Source organism: Myxocyprinus asiaticus, chromosome 10 (assembly GCF_019703515.2).
Source record: "Myxocyprinus asiaticus isolate MX2 ecotype Aquarium Trade chromosome 10, UBuf_Myxa_2, whole genome shotgun sequence".
Lineage (NCBI taxonomy): Eukaryota > Metazoa > Chordata > Actinopteri > Cypriniformes > Catostomidae > Myxocyprinus > Myxocyprinus asiaticus.
This window is the reverse complement of record NC_059353.1, coordinates 29,653,318-29,676,115: the sequence shown is the minus strand read 5'-3', so window position 1 is coordinate 29,676,115 and position 22,798 is coordinate 29,653,318. Positions and strand designations below refer to the sequence as shown.

General features: G+C 36.6%; 1 protein-coding gene across 4 annotated transcripts in view; it reads right to left on the bottom strand.

Moving 5' to 3' along the window:
• Nucleotides 1-15: 15 nt before the first annotated feature.
• The window catches only part of LOC127447112 (UDP-glucose:glycoprotein glucosyltransferase 2-like), a 52,975-nt gene continuing 30,192 nt past the window's right edge, over nt 16-22,798 (bottom strand). For 3 of the 4 annotated variants that reach the window (XM_051708691.1, XM_051708692.1, XM_051708695.1), the window contains exons 28-41: nt 21,330-21,519; nt 20,682-20,840; nt 20,067-20,152; nt 18,853-18,937; nt 18,651-18,733; nt 18,200-18,223; nt 8,979-9,077; nt 8,794-8,878; nt 8,292-8,474; nt 6,430-6,590; nt 6,195-6,309; nt 5,968-6,084; nt 1,364-1,529; nt 16-883 (exon numbers count right to left, since the gene is read on the bottom strand). In XM_051708691.1, the coding sequence (XP_051564651.1) occupies nt 861-883; nt 1,364-1,529; nt 5,968-6,084; nt 6,195-6,309; nt 6,430-6,590; nt 8,292-8,474; nt 8,794-8,878; nt 8,979-9,077; nt 18,200-18,223; nt 18,651-18,733; nt 18,853-18,937; nt 20,067-20,152; nt 20,682-20,840; nt 21,330-21,519 (1,576 nt within the window). In that variant the 3' untranslated portion in view covers nt 16-860. The remainder of the gene's footprint in view (nt 884-1,363; nt 1,530-5,967; nt 6,085-6,194; nt 6,310-6,429; nt 6,591-8,291; nt 8,475-8,793; nt 8,879-8,978; nt 9,078-18,199; nt 18,224-18,650; nt 18,734-18,852; nt 18,938-20,066; nt 20,153-20,681; nt 20,841-21,329; nt 21,520-22,798) is intronic. The other variant, XM_051708694.1, reaches the window with a different exon arrangement.

Here is a 22,798-nt window from a genome sequence, read left to right as displayed (position 1 = left end):
CATAGGCATGCATGTGACCACTGCTCGTGCTCACCCATCGAAAAGTCAATAAAAACAAATGTTTAAGTCAGACATATTTAAGTTAACATGAACATGAAATAATGCATTTTGAACACTCATTGGTAAAAGCCAGTATGCCACAAATGACAGATTATCCCTCTCAGACTAAAAATATCACTTTATTCCTGAGAAAATCCACATCCTTGAACATCAAGGCAGAGTAACAATGAAGTACAGGTAGGTGCTTTTTTATTTTATTTTTTTTTATATAAAAGAATGTAAATAGAACAGGGAATGTAAAGAAACATATACCTCTATTGTATTTCATGACTGTGTCTGAAGTGAGACATTTTCTACTTTTTAGATACTCTTCATATGCAAACATGGACTCTGAAAGATAAAATATGGTGGCAGAATATTCACTGAAACCAAGGATGGAGGAATATGCACAATGTTGACATGTATTTTCCTTTATAAATACAATAATGTATATATACACCAGTGCCATTGTAGGTTCGTAAACTGGCCAAAAACAGCATATAACACTGTAATTTAGTTCCCTTCCAGTCAACAATTATTAAAAAAAAACTGCACAAAATACAGCACAGTTTCCATTCAATTCAGAAAGGGTTGAAAAAACCTTTATTCAAAAATCATATATACATTAAACATGACACGAAGTCCTTTAAAATCATTTTGTAATGTATATTTTTTCATTGTTCCCCGAGCTGTGGTGTAAACAGTAGGCCTACTTCCTGGCATACATTGTGGAAAACATCTCTGTACGATTGCATTCAAGCTTCACAGGAAGATTAGGTGCAAACGTCATTCTTCTCTCCACCACTGTGAGCACGCAAATGCTAAAGTTCATCACGTCGAGTGCCTGTTAAATACAGATGTTGTTCAGGAACTGTGCTTTAACAATAAGGCTTACTAGGAAAAATACTGCCATTCTGGTGACAAGATGGTTAATTCATCTTTAGTTTGTAACAGTAAATAGATAAACATTTAAAATAGATATATCAAAAAACAAGACTCCTCAACAAAAACAAAAATGAAGATTCTACCATTATTTACTTTGTGTTCCACAGAAGAAAGTCATATGGGTTTGTAAGAGAATGAGTAAATGATGACAGAATTTTTAGAACAATTCCTTAAACTATTCCTATTACAATAACACCTGTCTCACTCGAAAGATCATCTTTAATACAAGCTAAATGTTAAACTTCTTTTTAAATTTCTTGCATTGGAGTTGGTCTCTGCACTGCCACTTTAGACTGGTCCACATGCAAAAGAGCTTACAGGCTTCATGTTTGAAGTGAAACATCATCTTAGGGGTATGTTTAATGTCATCCAGTCTTACCTGTGTGCTGTGATGATGAGGATGGGCTACCATGTTGAGTCATTTTCTCTTGTTGCTCCTTCACCTGTGTCAGAAATTGCTTTATCTCGTTGTCATACTCGGACCATTCCGGTACAATACGTACGGCTGCACTAAGCTTGGGTTCTTTGGTCTTTGGGTTATTGCACTGCAATAAATCAACACAAAGACAACTATCAATCGTGGTGACAAAACACTTTCTTCAACCGCAGCATTTTCTGTGTTTTGAGTGCCCTTAAAGGTATAGTTCACCCAAAAATTAAAATTCTCTCATAATTTTTTACTATAAATTCTCATCCCTGCCCAGTAGGTGGCAAATATGCAAAAAGGATATGAATCGGCCAAAACAAAAGAAGAAGAATATGGAAGTGAAAGTGAAAGTGGAGATTGATAGTAAAAAAAAAAAAAAAAAAAAGACTTAAATATTGATCTGTATCTCACCCACACCTATCATATTGCTTCTGAAGATATGGATTTAACCTCTGAAGTCATATGGATTACTTTTTTATGCTGCCTTTATATGCTTTTTGGCCATTAACCTGCATTGTATGTATTGCACTGTCTACAGAGCTGAGATATTCTTCTAAAAATCTTTGTGTTCTGCAAAAGAAAGAAAGTCATACACATCTGGGATGGCTTGAGAGTGAGTAAATAATGAGAGAATTTTCATTTTTGGGTCAACTATCCCTTTAATTTGAGACTTTCAAGTAAAAATTCATTTAAAATAGAATCTGATATGAACACTTGTGACTTCTGAGACACAAAGCACATTTCATTGTGCCGCTACCACAAAAAGTTTGGAACAATAAGATCACATCTGAGGAATGACTACAAAATTACATCACATCACATCTTATGATGTGGTATTATGGGGTAAGACTAGTCTCAAAAAGAATATATTCACAAAATGTGTACTCTTACTTGATAATACTATGGGTTAGTATAACTGTTTTCAAGTGTTACAATTTCATAACAGGGCTGATTATAACATTCTGACTTGCATCGTTTATTGTTTTATATCGTTTAATGCCATATCAACACCAAAGACTATATTACTGGCAAGACCAAGCAGGAATCAATCAATAAAGCAAGCAAACAAGCAAAAATATTTAAAATGAATTAAATTAATAAAAGGATAAATCAAACAAACAAATTATCTTCATACAGCGCAAAAATTTTTATATTATGGTAAAGGCTCTCAATGTAAATGTCAACAAACCCTAAAACAACTGTAAAAATTATGATTTAAACAACTTTAAAGCTTAAATAATACATGAATTTAAACAGAAGATTTTATGTAAGTGCTTTTTATAAAATTATAAGCTTCACATTTGAGACTTTAAACCCTCTCAAAATTGGCCCCATTCACTTCCACTGTAAGTGACTCAATGTGACATCGATATCTGCTTTTTTTTTTTAAGAAAAAGAGGGAAGAGTCAAAATTAGCATTTGTGGTAATCAAAATAATGCTACAAATGTTGTCAACTAAGCTTAACTTGTATTGAGCCCGGAATATTCCTTTAATGTGGTGTGATGCTGATCAACGACTGTTTGTGTCTTTTGGAAAAGCTTTGCATGAGTCCCTGCTTTGTCCTAAGCAGTGAAGCTGGCCACTGTTCTTAAGAAAAGTACTGTTCTTTGGTTTCCCAGTGTCTTCTGCACATTTGAGTTCTTCCCAACAGAGGCTATGTGATGTTGACATCTAGCTTTTGACACTCAGGACAACTGACGGACTCATACACAATCTTACAAAAGGTGCAAGCATTCATCGATGCTCAACGATCATTTGTGTAAATTCAGCCTCCCCTACTGTATGTTTGAGTAAAAATAAACCCATATCTCAGAGTCAAAGAATTTCAAGCTAAACCTGGTACACATAATTGAGGCAAGACAGTTGGATGGAATGACATAATCAGCATTTAACAGAACCTGAGTCCATGCTTTGAGCTGGTGTTCTGATTACTTAGCAACAGCTCTCACACCCATTTCCCTGACTTCTATCTCTGAGACATTTCCCTCTCCACCTCCCAGGAGCAGCCGGCAGGGAAGGAGAGGGTGTAAATGAGACTACTATGTTTGTCCTTCTGTGTATGTGCATTAGTGCCATAGTATGAATGAAACAATTCTGATATGATCAGACTGCAGGCATTTTAACCAGATTTCATCTTCACATTATTATGGTTTGAGGGCGCTCTTTTGTGGAATTGTAACAATAAGTCAGGAATTTGTCATTCTTCCAAAAATAATAGGCTAATCTATACCAAATACCAAGTGTGGAGTTTTGCTTGAGGATATAAAATGTCTAAATTCCATACAGAACATCAGTGGTAAATTTTATTTTTGCTTTCCTATTTGCACCAACAGCAAAATAAAAAATCCTCTTATACATTTCCATGAAAGCGATGAATTACGGCAGTCAGAAGATTTACTGTAACTCCCTCAGCAGTAGTATTTTAACTTCCATGCAACACTGTTGTCTAGTTTGTTGTTGTTTTTAATACCTGGGTAATATAATACCAATTATGGTGATATATATTTTACATTTTTTATGGTGATCTAAAAATGTTTTTAGACCAAATAGTTTTCCTAAAAATGCATGTTCACATATGTGGACAGTGGGTCTAAGTTGTGAAATTGTCAATAATACCAAACTATAGAAAATCTGATTTTTTAAATCAAATTGTTTATTATGTTTTCAGGAGTGTTGGTTATTCACATTTTTGAGACATTACATCAGAAATTTGCATATATAATTCTGATTCAAAGTAATGGCCAGCATCATCCAGTCACTGCCAACCATGTTAAAATAAAATTATACATTATAAATTCTGTATCTATGTATTGATTACCATTGTCCCTTGTCTGCCAAACATGTTGAGTGGTCCAAACATCATCTGCAGCATGAAACTGAACTTTTAATAGGAAGTTTGGATTGAATGCACTTATCTGCATAGAGAGCAATAGTATGCTCCCTTGCTCCCTATTTAGTGAATGACTTAACCTCCAGTGTGCTATCTGTCTGCACTGATCTCAGAACAGTTTGAAAAGCACCTTATTTTCATCCTAACTCCGTATACAGCCTCTGAAAGCAACATTTTTCCAGTTTTTAGATGCATCCATTAATTCTCAATGTGATAATGCACAGTTAATATAGGATATTTTAAATTAAACTGAGAATACAGTCCACGTATGTGCTCATTGTGTTTAACAGAGTGATGTTTCGCAATAAATTGCTGAAATGTTAAAAATTTATAATTTTCTTTATTTATCACACATTTGCACATACACAGTGAAATTCTTCTTTTTCACATATCCCAGCTAGGCTGGGGTCAGAGTGCAGGGTCAGCCATGATACAGTGCCCCTGGAGCAGATAGGGTCAAGGGCCTTGCTCAAGGGCCCAACAGTGGCATCTTGGCGGTGCTGGGGCTTGAACCCCCGACCTTCTGATCAGTAACCCAGACCCTTAACCGCTAAGCTCCCACTGCCCCCTAAGCTACCACTGCCCCAAAAATGGCATATCGTATGAAACTACAGACTCTAATCTTTTGACTTACCCATGTTTCAATGTAAAAACTTAATTAGGTTTCTTACCAGTTGTAGTTTTGTTGGCATTTCAACCAAACACAAACACTGCTGTGATCGATGGCATGTTGTTTGGTTAAATGATTCGAAATTTTAACCCTTTACTGACAGCCCAGAGTCTCCTGAACTGAGATCAGTTGGTTTAAATGAAATTAAATTATGTGTTGTGTATAGCGAAGCCAAAATAAAATGTCCACTCATGTGGATGCAGGGTCACACGCGGTTAAATAATTTAAAAAACGCAAGAAAATTTTGCTGCTAAATTAAGACGGTAATGCATCCAAGTCTGTCCATGGGGTGCGGACTCATCTGGTGAATAGCACAGGCATGGATGATGTGACAGCAGAAAATGTGTGCTAATGAACATATCACACACATTAGCTACTCAGCAGGCAAAGCAAAAGAATGATATAATGGGAGATTATTAAGCCATAAGAATGTTTAATAATGACATATGCCAGGTGAAGGAGAGCAGTGCCATCATCCTGCTGTTGGGTTTTGGCATGGTATATTATAAATCAGTAAATCAGTTTTTCTTATTGTTCATGTCAATGAACCAGTTAATAAATAAATAAATAAATAAATAAATAGTTGATTAATTTGAGTTATCACTCAAAAGTGTTTCAACAACCCCCTATGTGGCATGTCACATTTTAGTTTTGTTGTAAATTACATTTTTATTTAAAGGTGTGCTAAGCGATTCCAGACTGTAAGTGATTTCTGCCATTTTGCACTTTCTCCAAAACCCACCCATAACACATCAGTATTCCCGATCACGGAAAACTATTTACAGGCAGAGGGTGTTTCTAATTGGCTAGTTTTTTTATTGGTTAAAAAAGCTTGGTCTGGCACCCCTGACTCTTTTTTGCCGTTTACAGAGCTTAGTGCTTTCACAGAGACAGGTGTGATTTTTATGGGACATCTATTTCAGTGATATCTGTCAGATACCTACAAATGTGTGATGCTAGCTTTGAATCATAGTGTGGTATGAATGCATACTAACAAGATCTATAGTCTTAGCTGTGGCCTTGGAACTGTCGTCACACCAGGTCTCACACCACAGCCACTCTTGAGGCAGGGACTTGATGGCTACTTGATGGATCATGTTGTTGGGAAGGTCCTGTTAGCATTGAGCACCAAAGAGAAACAACATTCAGTCTACCTCTCACATCAAAATCATTTTATTGTGGTAAACTTGTGGACGTCTTGAGTGATAAGTGGAGCAGATACCTGGTCCAAGTTGGACAGACTGTTGGGATCTTGGCTTAAGGCTTGGTACTGTCCTCTGAGTCTGTCTCCAGCTGCTATTTTTCTGAATTTCTTCAAGTCCACCACATATAGAGCACTGGAGAGTAAACGCCACATTTATTTAATACTACATGAAAATACAACAATGTTTAATCTATCGTACAGTTCACTTTATGAAGAAAAATACATATTGTGTTTTTATCATAAAGTGATAAACCTGATGTGGTATCTCCGGTGTCCAAGATGAGAGGCCCAGTAGCCAGTCTTCCAAAAACGGTAGCCTTCCATCTCTCTTCGACTGTCGCAGAATGGAGTATACCCATAGGGGGCGCCCTCTAGATCCAGATCTCTCAGCTCTTTCAAATCTGCCCTGACGATCTAAATAGAAACATTCAGGTTAATGTTTTGCAATTAGAAAATATCACAGAATTGTTGGGGAAAACCCAGTAAATGCATCAACATTTCTTATATTTCAATATTTAGCTTTAAAGAGACACTGACAGGAATAGCACACTACCATAATACTACTACTACTATCAGCCAAGATTTGTAACATCTTTTTCAAGACTGCCAAGAGCAAGACGTTTTAACTAGGGATTAACTTATAAGTTTTAATAAGTTTACTAAATTAACTTATTTAGTCATCAGATCACTGTTTTGCTAGGGAATTATGTTTTAAAAATGTACAAAGGCTTTTTATTGTTCTTACAATAAATAATTTCCATTAAACATGGACTGGATCCGTTGAACACATGACAGACCAACATTTTATTGAGAGCAACAATGAAATATAAATCGAAGATAAAAAAACTTGTACTTCTAAAACCTTTTTGCACTTCTGTTTTTGCCGTTCAAAACAACAAAACACACATTTTACATGTTTGTACTGTATATAATAGAACATCACAAATTCGTATTATGCATAAGTTGGGCAAATAAAAAGTTTTAACCAAAGGAACAAAACACACTTTTAAGTTCTATGGTGGTATAATGGATAATTGATATTGCCTTCCAGACCGTTACGGGGCGCCACTTGCTTACACAGTGCTGACTGAAGCACTGATTGCTGTCTATTTTTAAAACGCAGCCTTTCAAGATTTAGTAATAGCGCAAGACCATATTGTGATTTCAATCTTAACTCAATCAATCGTGCAGCCTTAATGGATACCATACCAATGTCTCAGAAGTCAAAGTTTGCTGGTTTTAAAGTAAGTTCCGCTGTAACAAAATTTTTCCTCATTAATGAGAGAACGAGAAAGAATAGAAATTAAGTATTACATGTACTTAAGAGTTGCCAACCCTTGTACATTCTGTAGCTATAATTATTTTTGGATTGTGCATTTAAATTCACAGAGTTTTTACAAAGTGTGTTGATAATGAATTATAAATGAACCATTTCATATCTGCCTTTTCATGCTTAAAACTGATTTTCCGATGGTTTTAATTTGGTCAATAATTGGGTTAGGGTTAGTTATTGGCGACCGATACATCGGTGCATCCCTAGTTTTAACAACATTGGATTAAAAAAGCAAAAAAACATTCTTTAAAAAAATAAATAAAACTGGAAGCCACCAGAGACAGTATATGATTAGACGAGTCACTGGTATACATATAAATGCTGAATATGGCGGCTGCAGGAATGAAAGTGGCACCTCACAGTTAAAAGAGCCAAACACCTTTTTGATAGAGACATCGTCTGTCAGAAACTCAAGAACATCCATGCACATTAGCTGGACCAGCCCTTAAAAATAGATTTTGTTTTAAGTGATCTGAGGTAAAGCAGCACAATTTATGATAAAATTGTTGTCAGATTTATAGCTGAATTTATGTTATTTGATCGTAATCTTGACCAGCCGTTTTGAAGATTTAGTTCTTTCCCTATTCAAATAGACAAGAGCTGTACTTGTATCCATAGAAAATAGCTATCTGGAGGTGTTACGCACACGGCCTGACTTGCCTCAAAGGGACTTTTATGCCATTTACTGAAATAAACATGGTAATGAAATCAATTGACAACAATGTAACCATGTATTCCATTCCAAACAAATCCACTGTTGTCTTTCTCATGTCTAACGTCACCTGATCAGCATCAACAAAGATGATCTTGTCTACAGCCAGGGGGAAGAGCACATCCAGGAAGAGGATCTTATAACCCCAGATAATGCGCTGCTTTTCTGTCTGCTGGTGAAGCCAACGGGGCCACTTATACTGGACCAGTTCATACTCGAAACCATATGCCTTCGCCATGTGAGCAATTGTGTCCTGTACATATTCACAAACACACAGGAATAAACCGTACAGGAGGAAACAGTATACTAGCATGCATCCACTGACATCAATTTAAGGATAACTTCCCTTTTTTTCCCCAAAATTTTCTTTGGCTAACACTGTTATGACAATCCATTAATTCTAGGTTTTATGTTAGAGAATGCATGTGCAGCCTGTCTTTTTGAAATAGCATAAAACCCACCAGGCAGAATGGAACTGGTAATTACAGACAGCTTTGGCCATTTTTACAAGCAATCTGCATCAGATATTCGTGTGCTGAGATTCGAGCATGTAGGGCTGGTTTTAGTGTTACCTTGAATGAGGGGGAGAGGTAGTTTTTGAGGAACCAGAACTTGACAGGGGTTGCAGTGTGTTGAAGGACAGAGAGCATCATTATTCTATAACAGGAAAAAATTGGAGCAGAAAACACACGAGGATGAAAGACAAACACTGACATGGCTGCATATCAGTGTGAGTTCATACACATGGGTGTCCTACCTCAGGAAGCGTTCGTACAACTGTCCAGAGGCCACAGAGAAGATGTTGAGAACATCTTTCTTCTTGTTGCTCTCGTCTACACTTGGGCCACCTGCAAAGCTGCAAGACAACCAAAAAGACAAACTTTTTTTTCAAAAACTGAGCAGATTAGAGAAGGGAAAATGCCACTACAGAGGAATTAATGCAATAATCTGTTTATCCAGTCACATTTGCAAGCACAGCGACAGCGTTAGCTGTCGTGCTGTGTCCTGTGAATGTTCTGAAAGGATTATGTGGACTCTTTTTTGCTTATGATGACTGTCATGACTCAGCAGGCCATATCAGAGTATCCTGGGATAAATCTTAGACAGTGGGCCCAGAAAGTATTTGGACATGTTAAGTCGCCATGAACTGCCTTGGCGAGTGCAGTTTTCTTTGGTGTTTTGATGTATTTCCTACTGAAACTGGAAGTTTCAAATGACAAACATGTCAAATAACTCATCCCTTTTTTTAAAAAAAATTGGTTTTAGTTTACATCACAGCCCGGCAAAGCTAAACACACACACACACACACACACACACTGGTGCGGCTATCCTTATGAGGACTCTCCATAGACATAATGATTTTTATACTGTACGAACTATAGATTTTATCCTCTAACCTTACCCCTAAACCTAACCCTCACAGAAAACTTTCTGCATTTTCAAAAAAACATTGTTTAGTATGTTTTTTAAGCGATTTGAATTATGGGGACATTAGAAATGTCCTCATAAACCACATTTATGCATAATATCCTTGTAATTACCAGTTTGTAACCTAAAAAAATTTCCTCGTAAACCACCCAAACCCGCCCACACACACACACACACACCTTTTCCACAGACTGAAATGGGGCTGCTCCAGATTTAAAGGTGCTGTAAGCGATTATAGCCATTCTAACTTCCATGAGACTGTGCCGTTGATTTAGCCACGCCCCCTCTTTCCAAAACACTGCACCATTGAGGATGACACAAAGCATGTTCCCACAGTTGTCAAACACAACCGTAGCGAAATAGGGCCCTCAACTGACAAACTATAAATCAGAATACAGCATTTTGCTTTAATTATTCGCTGCAACTACAACATTATGAGAACACGCAAAATGATTGACAGGGAGAAAGCATCAGAGACCGCGGCCCGCGGACACATTTTGTTTGCTGTTTACAAAGTCTAGAGCTATCACAGAGACTGGTGAGAAATCTCATGACACTTCCTTCAGTGATATCTGTCAGGGAGTAGGACAATTTTTTGCATACCTTTCCTTGAAAAAAATCGCTTACAGTACCTTTAATCTAAGTCCACGAAATCACTGACGAAAGCGTTTGTTGATGAAGTGTCTTTTGATTTCATCAACGATAACGAATACGAGATTAAAAAGATGCATCATGATAATAATTAACTGGTTTTATTAAAGCATACAGTTTACGAAAATATGACGAGAAAAAAATTATACTACAAGATATTAACAGTGCAAGATATAAACAGAAGTGGAAACACCAAGAGAAACATCTGTTTATAGAAGAAGATATTAGATATGGATTCATCTAATCCAGTAAATCAGTATGTTGGGGATTTCTCAGTTTAAACTGTGAGTTGAATGCACTGAACATTGGCAAAATTAAGTGCTTTAAAATTAGTTAATTACCCCAGATGCATCCTATTTATACATGAGATTAATATATCCACAACATATATGTAATATTTGAATTTACATCTGCAAAAGAATTAAGCATACAGTAGGCTATTTCTAAATAGAAGCAAATACTTCATTACTACATTTATTATATGCTATTATTTCAGGAGCTCAAGTTTTCACCAGGACAGTTGAACAGTATTGTGTATGTCTACTCACAGACCACTTTATTAGGTATACCTGTACACCTATTTATTCATGCAATTATCTAATGAGCCAATCATGTGGCAACTGTGCAATGCATAAAATCATGCATATATACGGGTCAGGACCTTCAGTTAGGTTTCACATCAACCATCAGAATGGGGAAAAAATGTGATCTCAGAGATTTTGATCGTGGCATGATTGTTGGTGCCAGACGGGCTGGTTTGAGTATTTCTGTAACTGCTGATCTCCTGGGATTTTCACACACAACAGTCTCTAGAGTTTACTCAGAATTGTGCCAAAAACAAAAAACATCCAGTGAGAGGCAGTTTTGCAGACGGAAACGCTTTGTTGATGAGAGAGGTCAACAGAGAATGGCCAGACTGGTTCGAGCTGACAGAAAGGCTACGGTAACTCAGATAACCCCTCTGTACTATTGTAGTGAGCAGAATAGCATCTCAGAATGCACAACAAGTCAAACCTTGAGGATAATGGGCTACAACAGCAGAAGACCACGTCTGGTTCCACTTCTGTCAGCCAAGTACAGAAAACTGAGGCTGCAGTGGGCCTACCATCTGTGTACCAGAAATTGAGATTCGTCAGACCAGGCTATGTATTCCCAGTCTTTAACTGTCCAGTTTTGGTGAGCCTGTGCCCACTGCAGCCTCAGCTTTCTGTTCTAGGCTAACAGAAGTGGAACCCAACGTGGTCTTCTGCTGTTGTAGCCCATTCGCCTCAAGGTTTTACATGTTGTATATTCTGAAATGCTATTCTGCTCACTACAATTGTACAGAGGTGTTATCTGAATTACCGTAGCCTTTCTGTCAGCTCGAACCAGTCTGGCCATTCTCAGTTGACCTCTCTCATCAACAAGGTGTTTCCATCTGCAGAACCTCCGCTCACTGAATGTTTTTTGTATTTGGCACCATTCTGAGTAACAGGGATGCTGCACATATTTTAAAATCAAATTTAAGACTTTTTAAGACCTTTTTTTAAGACTTGAACAAATAAAATTAGTATGGTATGTCCATATCAGATCATATTAAATTTGCTTTATCTACCAATATCAACACATCTGAATAAGAATTCATGAGTTTACATACATACGATAGTTTTTAATATTGATATATTGAATGTGTTAAAAATGTTCTAAGAATTATTTTTACTATGACAGGCACAGACACAGAGGCAACAATAAACCAAATTTCAAATAATAATAATAATAATAATAAATAAAAAATAAAAAAAGATTTAGTGCAAACGCAGGACTTATAACTATCAACAAGCCAAAAATACACTGGGGACTCTTATTTTGAAATGTCTGTACTCCCAGTAGCTCACAAAAACAGATAAGGGAAATAAAATATGCACTCTTACAAACATCTACAACTTATTACTATATACACGCTGTAAAATAAACAACGTCATAAGACAAAATTAAGCAGTAATTAACAGATTTTGAACCATTCTGAAACCGCTGGAAACACTGTATCATGAGCTCCCTGCGTGCTTGGAGAGCCGCATCTTCACTTTGAAGCAAGCAGCGCATACAGACTATAGATTTATTGAATTAAATCACAGCCTTTTCCAGTTTAATAATTACATTTGGCCATATCGCGATTCCTAATTTCTGTCTGTAAATTTAAGACCTCTTTGAATGATAATTAAGACTTTTGTTATACCATTTATGATATTTAAGACATTTTATGGCCTTAAATTTTGAAAACTGAATTTAAGACATTTTAAGACTTTTTAAGGACCCGCGGGAACCCTGAGTAAACTCTAGAGACTGCTGTGCATGAAAATCCCAGGAGATCAGCTGTTCTGGCACCAAAAATCATACCACGGTCGAAATCAAGGAGATCAAATTTTTCCCCATATTGATGGTTGATGTGAACATTAACTGAAGCTCCTGATCCATATCTGCATGACTTTATACATTACACTGCTGCCACACGATTGGCTGATTAGATAATCGCATGGATAAGTAGGTGTACAGGTGTACCAAATAAAGTGGTCTGTGAGTGTAGCTTTGTATGTATCTTATGTTTGATACATGTTTTAATTAAGAATTTTTTTCCCCGAAATGTTTGAATATTTGATTAAATTTGGTCTGTTACAATTTTACATGTTTTTGTCATTTTGCACGTGATCAACTTAAAGATATTATTTTGGTTGGCTAAAATTATATACCATTTTAGTCAGAGTAAAACTGACTAAACTTAATGAATATGACAGGGTTAAATATGAAATATTGACTAATTTTAAAGGACATTATCGTCAAAAGACTAAAACTTTGACTAAAACATCGAACTGTTTAAAAATTACCACTGGCTGCTTCTCATGCCAGAGCCGGTGTTTAGCTGGGAGAACTGAGAATCAATCTCAATACTGGCCCACTTTTCCACTGACTTAAACAAATCATAATGTATCTGACCATGCTGCTAAATAACCAGCCCTCAAACAAACACAGCACATTGCAGTCTTTGTTTAAGAGTACTAAGACCTGCTTTTGAAGTAACCGATAATAATCTTTGATTATTTCTTCGATTAATTGATCAATCAGATAATGTAAAAAAATATAATTTTGAATTTTATTTCCTGTATTTTATTAAAATGGGATTTTTAAAAAACAGAAATGATAAAGGGTGTAAGGATGTTAGATTTACAATACTGAATTCACAATTCTTTAATCTGACAGAGCTTCTCTTTTTTGATCTTCATTATTGATAATTATCGATTTTATCGATTAGTTGTTACAGCACTAAAGCATATTATCATATACCTGGGCTAAAGTAACAAAAAATTTGATTTCATGGGGTCTTTGTCACATTGTATGAATGTCTTCTTTGCATTATACTGTATAACAAATTATCAAATCAAGTAGCATTTATTTTAAAGACATATAACACAAACACACTTTTCTTTAAAAAGAAGTTCAATAGGTTTCAATTTATAAAACAATAGCTTTTGTTTAAAATTTGGTCTGGTTGTCAAACTTGGTGGAACATGCATAGTTAATGTGATGAACTACACCTGTGGTTACTCTGTTATGGCACCTGTATGAACTTGAGAGGAACTGACTTCATACATCAACTAAAAATGCGCAAAAAAAAGTTAGTTCTGAGAAAAGCTCTGGCATCATTTGTGGGTCTGCATGGTTTGATATTTTTAATCTAATGCAATGGCATTCATACATTTTAAGTGTGCTACTTTTTGGGGCCAGTGTATTCATCTTCTTGCAAGAAAGAGTATCTGCAAGCCACGGGCGGTGCTAGGGCTGGGCTTCCGAGGCTTAAACCACAAATGTTTTCCGTAAAACTCTGAATGTTTTTATCATCTTGTAGTGATGTCAGAAGTACCAGTGCTTTGGTATAAAGTTGATACTAAAACATATTATAGTTTAATATTTTAACAATACTGTATATCCTTATATTAAGTAATACATATACTGTATATAAATTAATGATACCTGTCTTTCTACAGTACTGATAACACCAAATAACACCATAATTGATATTACATCAAAGTACACACAAGTATGTCTTGTTGGCAGCTGCTTTCCAGCAGCACTCATGAATATGTGCATGCATGCAAGACGAGCTCTCGCGATACGGCTGTGTCTGGTCAACATTCCTGTCTTGGTTGAGATACTGGAAACTGTGCTGAGTTGGCCCATTCAGATCCAGTAAGTACTAAATATCTAGATAAAACCCTGAAAACAAAGAGTAATAAATGCAGATGTGCTTGAGGAATTTGCAAACTTTATGTCACTTTAAGTCCCATTTGCGTTTTTATGACAAGATGTCATGAACCTCACAAACTCTGGCAAATATAGCAACTATTTTTTTCTCTCAGTAGCACCTATTTTATCCTATTTACAGCCTGCTATCTTCTAAACTAACTTAAAGCACCTGACTAATTAATGATATAAAACATTGTGCATCAAACTATGGAAAGCCGAAAACAACAATATAGTGTTTTTTTTTTATCATGTTTTTAAGTACATAGTATTAAAAGCACATAATTTTTAATCTTCGAGTGTATCTGAAGCTGAGACAAAGGTTAGTGGGAACTTTTAGATTTAGTTGTAGTAATATTTAAAGATTAACTATATAAATGCCATCTCACAGATTTAACATTTAATGTAAAGTGTATTATATTTCTATATTTCATTAAAGGATGAACCCATATGTATCCACAGAGGTCTGGGCTAAGCCCTGAATTTCCACTGACCCTAGAACCGCCCCTGCAGTTAGCGCGCACACACAAAACACACTCACAGATATACATGCATACACAAGGGACAAACACTCTGAGAATAGCAACATTTTTAATACTGCTTTCTGCAACTTCATTTACTGAACTAATCCACAAAAGCCACCTGAGAAACATAATAACTGAACCAAAACATGCTGACACAGTTCTCTGGTTAACATGCCAGTGCTGCCTCAGGCAAAGTTGAGGATATTGAAGAGAATTTAGAAGCCTCTAAATCAAAGGAAAACATTAACAGGTGTCCACTGCTTCCTAACAACAACTGTGGGAGTTATAGAAGATAAATTGTTTACTAAACAGCTTAATTCTTCAACAAGCACCTCAATTTGACAAATAAAGGGCCTATTTTAAGAGCGCAGCGCTATGCGAAACATCATATGTGCAAAGTCAGTGGGCATGGCCATGAAGTTTTGAGATTTTCATGCAAGCATGCGCTAAGTCTAGGTGCTACTGTGTTGGTGAAATCATGTGCAAAGCACAAATGGGCTGGTTCAAGTTAAATTTAATTCGGAGGTATTTCTCCAGTTATTGCGCCGTCTGCGTCCTATTATATACCCCATTCCCTGTCAAGCAACGTCAAAATATTCCCCTAACTGCAAATGCAGGAACTGAGTTTAGACTTTGCACCAAAAACAGACATCTCAAAAGTCTTAGCGCAATGAATGGCAGGAAAATTTCATGTAGAATTTTCACTCTCACAAAAATTGGATAAGAAGTAGCACACAGTCGTACACAGTAGGGAGAGATGCTTCTTATATCTTATAGAGCACACAGACAATATAAAGACTATGAACATGTTCCACTAATGTTTGACAACCAGAAAGGGACAATTTTTCTCATTTAAAACATAACAGACTTATTTCTGTGAAATTAAATGTTTTGCTTGAAAACTGTGCTTGTGCCGCTTGTTATCTAATGCAATGACAATTATACATTTTGAATGTTGCTTAAGTGTTCAAATAGGGTTTGGGCCATTGTACATGCGAGATAACATGAGACTCAACACCTTGTAAGCTACAGACAACTTTTTGAGCATCTATGCCCCAAAATACTGTCTACTGTCTAAGCATGCAGACGCTACAGTGTGCCAAACCTAAAAAAGATTCTGAGATTTCTGATGACCACAACCTTCTTTACTGCCGCACAAACATTTGTAGCTTTCCACAACCACACTAGCCAAGATCTTTTCTTTAATATACAGTGGCAAAAAAAGTATGTGAGCCCTTTGGAATTAGCTGGTTTTCTGCATTAATTGGTAATAAAATGTGATCTCATAAAAGTCACAAGTATAGACAAACACAATGTGCTTAAGCTAACAACACACAAACGATTACAATCTTTCATGTCTTTATTGAACACACCCCACATCAGCATTCATAGTGCTGTGGAAAATGTAAGTAAGCTCTTGGATTTAATAACTGGTTGATCCTCCTTTGTGGCAACAATAACTTCAACTTCAGCGTTTCCAGACCTGCACAACATTTAGAAGGAATTTTGGACAATTCTTTCTTACAGAACTGCTTCAGCTCAGCCATATTCTTAGGATGCTTGGTGTGAACGGCTGTCTTGTGGTCTTTCCACAGCATCTCTATTGGGTTAAGGTCTGGGCTCTGACTGGGCCACTCCAAAAGATGGATTTTCTTTTTTGAAGCCATTCTGTAGGGGATTTACTTCAATGTTTAGGGTCATTGTCCTGCTGCATCACCCAACTTCCACTGAGCTTCAGCTGGCACACACCCTGACAGTATTCTGCAGGAAATCTAGATAAACTTGGGAATTCATTTTCCCTCGATTATGGCAAGTGGTCCAGGCACCGAAGCAGCAAGCAGCCCCAAATCATGATTCTCCCTCCATCATTAGGATGTTTTTATGTTGGTATGCTGTGCCCTTTTTACGCCATATGTAGTGCTTTGTCTTCTTCCAAAACAATTCAACCTTAGTTTCATCAGTCCACAAAACATTTTCCCAGTAGAGTTGTGGAGTGTCCAGGAGATCTTTGGCAAACTTCAGGCACGCAGCAATGTTTTTGTTGGAAAGCAGCGGCTTCCTTTGTGGTGTCCTGCCATGGACAACATGCCTGTTTAATGTTTTCTGTATATTAGACTCATAAACAGAGATGTTAACCAGTTCCAATGATTCCATCAAGTCATTAGCTGTCACTCAAGGTTTTTTTTTTTTAACCTCATCGAGCATTCTGCAGTGTGTCCTTTGAGTCATCTTGGCTGGATGGCGACTTCTAGGGAGAGTAACCACAGTACTTAATCATCTCCATTTATAGACAATCTGTCTAACTGTGGACACATGAATATCTAAGCTCTTTGAGATAATTTTGAAACCCTTTCCAGCTTTATGCAAAGCAACATTTCTTGATCGTAGGTCTTCTGAGATGTCTTTTTTTAAAGGCATGGTCCACGTCAGCAGATGCTTCTTGTGAATAGCAAACTCAAAAGGTTAAGTGCTTTTATAAGTCAAAGTAGCTCTAACCCACACCTCACCTCCAAACCAGTTTCATTAATTGGATGCCAGGTTTGCCAACTCGTGACTCTAATTAGATTTTGTTGACGTCATTAGCCTAGGGATTCACATACTTTATCCAACCTACCTTATAAATGTTTGAATGATGCATTCAGTATGTACAATAGCAATACAATGCAATCATTTTTTTATGTTTTTACATTATTGTAACTTGGATGAAGATCAAACCAGATTTTAAGACAAATGTATATATAAATGCAGGTAATTCCAAAGGAAATTCATTCTTGCCACTGTAAATAACAAGCCCCACAACATAGGTACATTTCTGTCCCCTTTTTCCAAACTAAGAACTTTAAAAATGAACACAAGATTGTTCAATAAAGTGTGGACTTGATGCAACACTGCTGAGACAAGGGAGTGCAACTTCATAACAACCTTGCAAACCATTTTCAAATGTGGAAATTATGTGTGAAAATCAAGCTATTTACTGAGAGGAAACTCATTAAAAAAGATCACCGCTTACAAACAGAAATTCTGCTGTCACTCACTGACACAAAAAAAGTGAATAAGAATAAGAGGGACAGCAAAAAATGTTGAGATTAAGTTCCCTACCTGTTCTCCAAAGAACTCCACACACTTCACAAAGACAGCAATGAGCAAAGAGACAGATCACAAAATGTAATTAACAGAGCTGTAATTAAAATGCAAACCCTCAGCTCAAAATATATGTACAAACACACAATCATAGGTAGCCATACATACTGTAGGTCCTTATAGAATCTGCACACTTTTAAAATTTTCTGCACTACTTGGTGTAAATTAAATTGCGATGTTAAACTGATTTGATTGTACAACACTCTTATTGGTAAATTAGTACATTATCAAATTAGCCCAAATTACGGAATATCAAAGAAATATATTTACAATGCTGTTAATTAAGGTGCCTACTGTTTCGAAAAACCTCCATGTCTGGAGAGCATATTACAGTGTTGTCTAGGTAGGCAGCTCGTTGGATTTTGGAACAGAGCTAGGATGTGATTAGTGCTTCAGAAATCAGACTCACCTTGTTATAGAGTCCCACAGCCCTTTGGGTTCTGTTCCTTCAGTCAGTAGATCTTCGTTGAGTTTGTCTGGGTTCTTCTGAACCTAAGATTTGAACAGATGTTTCCTCATCATTGCTCCCCTCCACTAGTGTTTTACACAGAAGCAGTGTGTAAATGCTTGAAAATAGATTGCGAGTATTACAAAAACATATGAACACTTACTCGAACTTTGATGATCTTGCTGTGAAAGCTGTTAAGTACCACAATGACATCTCCAGCATCGGCAGGAGAGTCTGTCCCATCATGCCTAAAACATACACCATGCCAGGCCATTTACTGAAATCCTACAACATTGTTCTGCAGATATTGGACATTCACAACATAAACTAGATTTCTAGTTTCTGAAGGAAAAACCAGTGCTCGCAAGGCAGTGAATGAGTAGTGTTAAAAAGTTAAGGTAAATATTAGAGTTATAAAACCTAAATATAAACAGAGACAGGGAGCGTAATATGCAAAATAGATGGAAAAATAAATGTAAGAAAAAAAAAGACAACTCACAACTCAGTTTGCAAATATTACAATGATGTTATTCCTGTCAGTAAGACTTAGAATGGCAAACATTATACATTAAATTAAATGGAGATTAAATTTTCATCTTATAATTCCAAAAAAGTAAAGAGTGTACTAAAAACAAAAATATATAGCACACCTAAGGCTGAAATTATCTATAAAATAAAGTTTGGATTGGTCTGTATGCTTAGTAGTTCGAGCAGAATTAATTTCAGAACATTGTGAAAAACAAGAGGATGATGAAAAAAAAAAATAGAATGTTTGAGGAATATCATCACAGTGCTGCCTTGCAATCACTGTAATTATCATAATTTTTATTTTACCAATGGTATAATGAGCCCCATTAGAATACTGGATTTTGTCTGCAAAGTCTATAGGAAGAGGAACCTGTCAGTAGAATGAGCAATAGTTAACTTCAAGTTGCACTTGTCTCAGAATGAGGGTGTGTTAACCTTTAAAAGCATGATTAATGTCCAGCGACACAGGAGAGGACACCAAGTGCTGTTAGCTTTAGCACCATAAATGAAACCCTGGGTCCATTAGACTGCAATTCCTCAGTGCAGCGGCAGGATATCAGTGAATTACACAGTGAAGGAACACTGTTTCCCCATTCATTTAGCAGTCAGTGGTGTGTGTGTTCCTCTCTCTCTATTTCTCTCTCTCTCTCTCTCTCTCTCTCTCTCTCTCTCTCTCCCACACACAGACACACACACAGAGTTTTGTTTTGTGCTTCTGAAGAAGCACTGAAGTTAGGGGTGTGTTTGTTTGGCTGTTGAGTTCAAATATCAACAGTCTTTCTCAGGAATCGCTTACTCCATCTTTAATGCATATATGTAAAAGTAAATCTGTGAAAAGAAAACACTCACGCCTGTATTTGATAGATGTCCTCTGATCGGCCCTCACGCAGCCTGAGGATCCATGCACCTGGGTTGGCCTTTAGCTGGAAATAGCCCTGTACCATAGAGCGAGTTGGAACCAAGACTTTAAAACCATGACCACAGTGAGATACTGTACCAATGCCTGAGATCTAATATTTTTTATTAACTCAAATTCTCTGATTTTATATTAAAAAAATGTCATTAACTCTGAAGATGGTAAACTCAGTACGGTACCTTTTACAAGGATACCAGAAAGGGTATTTCTTAAATTATTGAAGCATTAAAAATGAGTTTAAAGTATGTAGTATTTAGGTACCTATTAGGTTACACTATAACAGCTGTAGATACGCATAGACTATGGTGTAGGTTTGACGCAGAAGTATAAATCGGCCTTAACAGTTAACACATTACTCAAAATTATTTTCTGTTTAATTAACAGTATGTCAGGAAATGCTATTGATAGAGCTCAACATGAACCAGGAACATAAATAAGGGATCTAACAGAGATAAATAAAATTCATATCTGGAGGAAGGTGGTGCAAGAAATCACAAATTTCTGCAGGCAGAGCCATAGAGGATATAAGAAGAGGGGAATGTACTCACAAGATTGGCCATGACGATAGTGTCGTGCATGAGAGGTTCTTGTCTCATGCCTAGTGTAAACTGCAGTCCTCTGGGAGGCTGACCTGTGGACAGGTCAAAACAGTGGCCCTCCAAGAGCAGATACTCCAGCTCATACTCCGCATTCACCACACCACTAACCTGACGACAACACAAGAGATGACTCATTCCTCCATTTAGATTATAATCTACTTTATTTATCCACAGCTGCCCTGCTGATATTCAACAACTCTTTTTAGAGAGCTCTGGCTGAGAAAACAATTCAATCAGTTAAAATTAAACATTAGAACCGAACACAGATAAAAAAAAAAAAAAAAGAAGAAATGGCAAAGTACAGAGTGTAAGAAAACCACAGGTCAAGGTGAACAGAAGAAATGTGTAAACGTACATAATATACTACCAATCAAAAGCTTAATCATTATTACAATTTCCACATTTTAGAATATCAAAACTATGACATAATGTGAAACAAGTACGGGAATTATGTAGTGCCCAAAAAATTAAATGAAGAAATATAAATTATATTATTACCTTCTGCCTTTATATTACCTAAACAAAACCTGATCAATTGAAAAAGTAACAAAGTCAACTCTATAGCGCATTACGGTGCTAAAAAGTCAGAATTAATACCTCCTGTAGGTGGATGTTGTCTAGATCATATGGGTTCCTGACTGCCTCTACCATCCAACTCTCTGGGGTGATCATATTGAGAGTGAGCAAAGGGGATTCTGGGATTTCACTAAAGCGGGCCATGGGTCCGGGGGAAAGGGTGTTGTTGCCAAAGAAGGAAACATCCGGCTCCAAAACAAATCGATAAAAGCTGCCAGAATGACAAAGAAGGATATAACAACAAATAAGAGACATCAATTCTAAACTCTTTTATCGATATACTTCCTGAAGACACTCCTGAAAACTTAATATGGCTATTTATTAACCTTTTTATGTGACTACAGTAAAGCTTTTGTATGATACTGCCTGCAAATTGAATGTTCATATCAACTTCTCTCCGTAACACTGTTAAATTCAATGTGAACTCATTCACTCAATGCAAATGCAGATGGGGGTCTTAGAACAGTATAGCTGTGCTAAAGTATCTTTCACCACTTTCATTCTTAAACATCAGATTTTAAAGAGATAGTTCACATAAAAAACAAAAAAATCTTTTGAATTTCTGAAAATAATATGATTTTTATTTCTTTCGTGGAACACAATTTTGAGAATGTTTATGCAGTTATTTTATATACAACAAATTCAGACAGAGACCAGTGGCTGTCAAGCTCCAAAAAGGTCACAAGACACACAGAACCAATTTGTGTTCGAAGTAATGATATGCCAGGTTTGAATATGCACAAGCATGAATGTGATTGGAGGTATGGCAGACATTTTAAGTCCATAATGACTTCAGTTTTGTTCTGTTTCTCACACAAAGCTATCGTATGGATTCAGAAGACTTAGAATATAGTGCACATATAGATTGCTTTCATGGTATTTCTTGTTGTTTTCTCACTATAAATCTCCACTTTCACATTCTTCTTTTGTTTTTGGCAATTCGTATTCTACGTGCAAATCGCCACCTACTGGGCAGGGAGGAAATTTTATAGCAAAAAAGGACTTAAATATTGATCTGTTTCTCACCCACACCTATCACATCGCTTTTGAAGATATGGATATAACCACTGGAGTCATATGGATTATTTTTATGCTGCCTTTATATACTTTTTGGAACTTCAAAGTTCTGGCCACCATTCATGTGCACTGTATGGACCTACAGAGCTGAGATATTCTTCTAAATATCTTTGTTTGTGTTCTGCAGAAGAAAGAAAGTCATACACATATGGGATGGCATGAAGGTGAGTAAATGATGAGAGAATTTTCATTTTTGGGTGAACTGTCCCTTTCAGTGAGACTTTACACTCACTGGTGCAACCCTACCCTGGTCACTATATCCTTTCGCTGTATGGGAAAGAGCAGTGTCATCACTCTGCATTTGTGTTTCATGGACAAAATAAGTCATACAGGTTTTGAACAACATAATGTTGATGCTAATGTTGATGATGCTGTTGCGCGTGTGTGATATGAACTGTGCGCGTGTGTGTGTG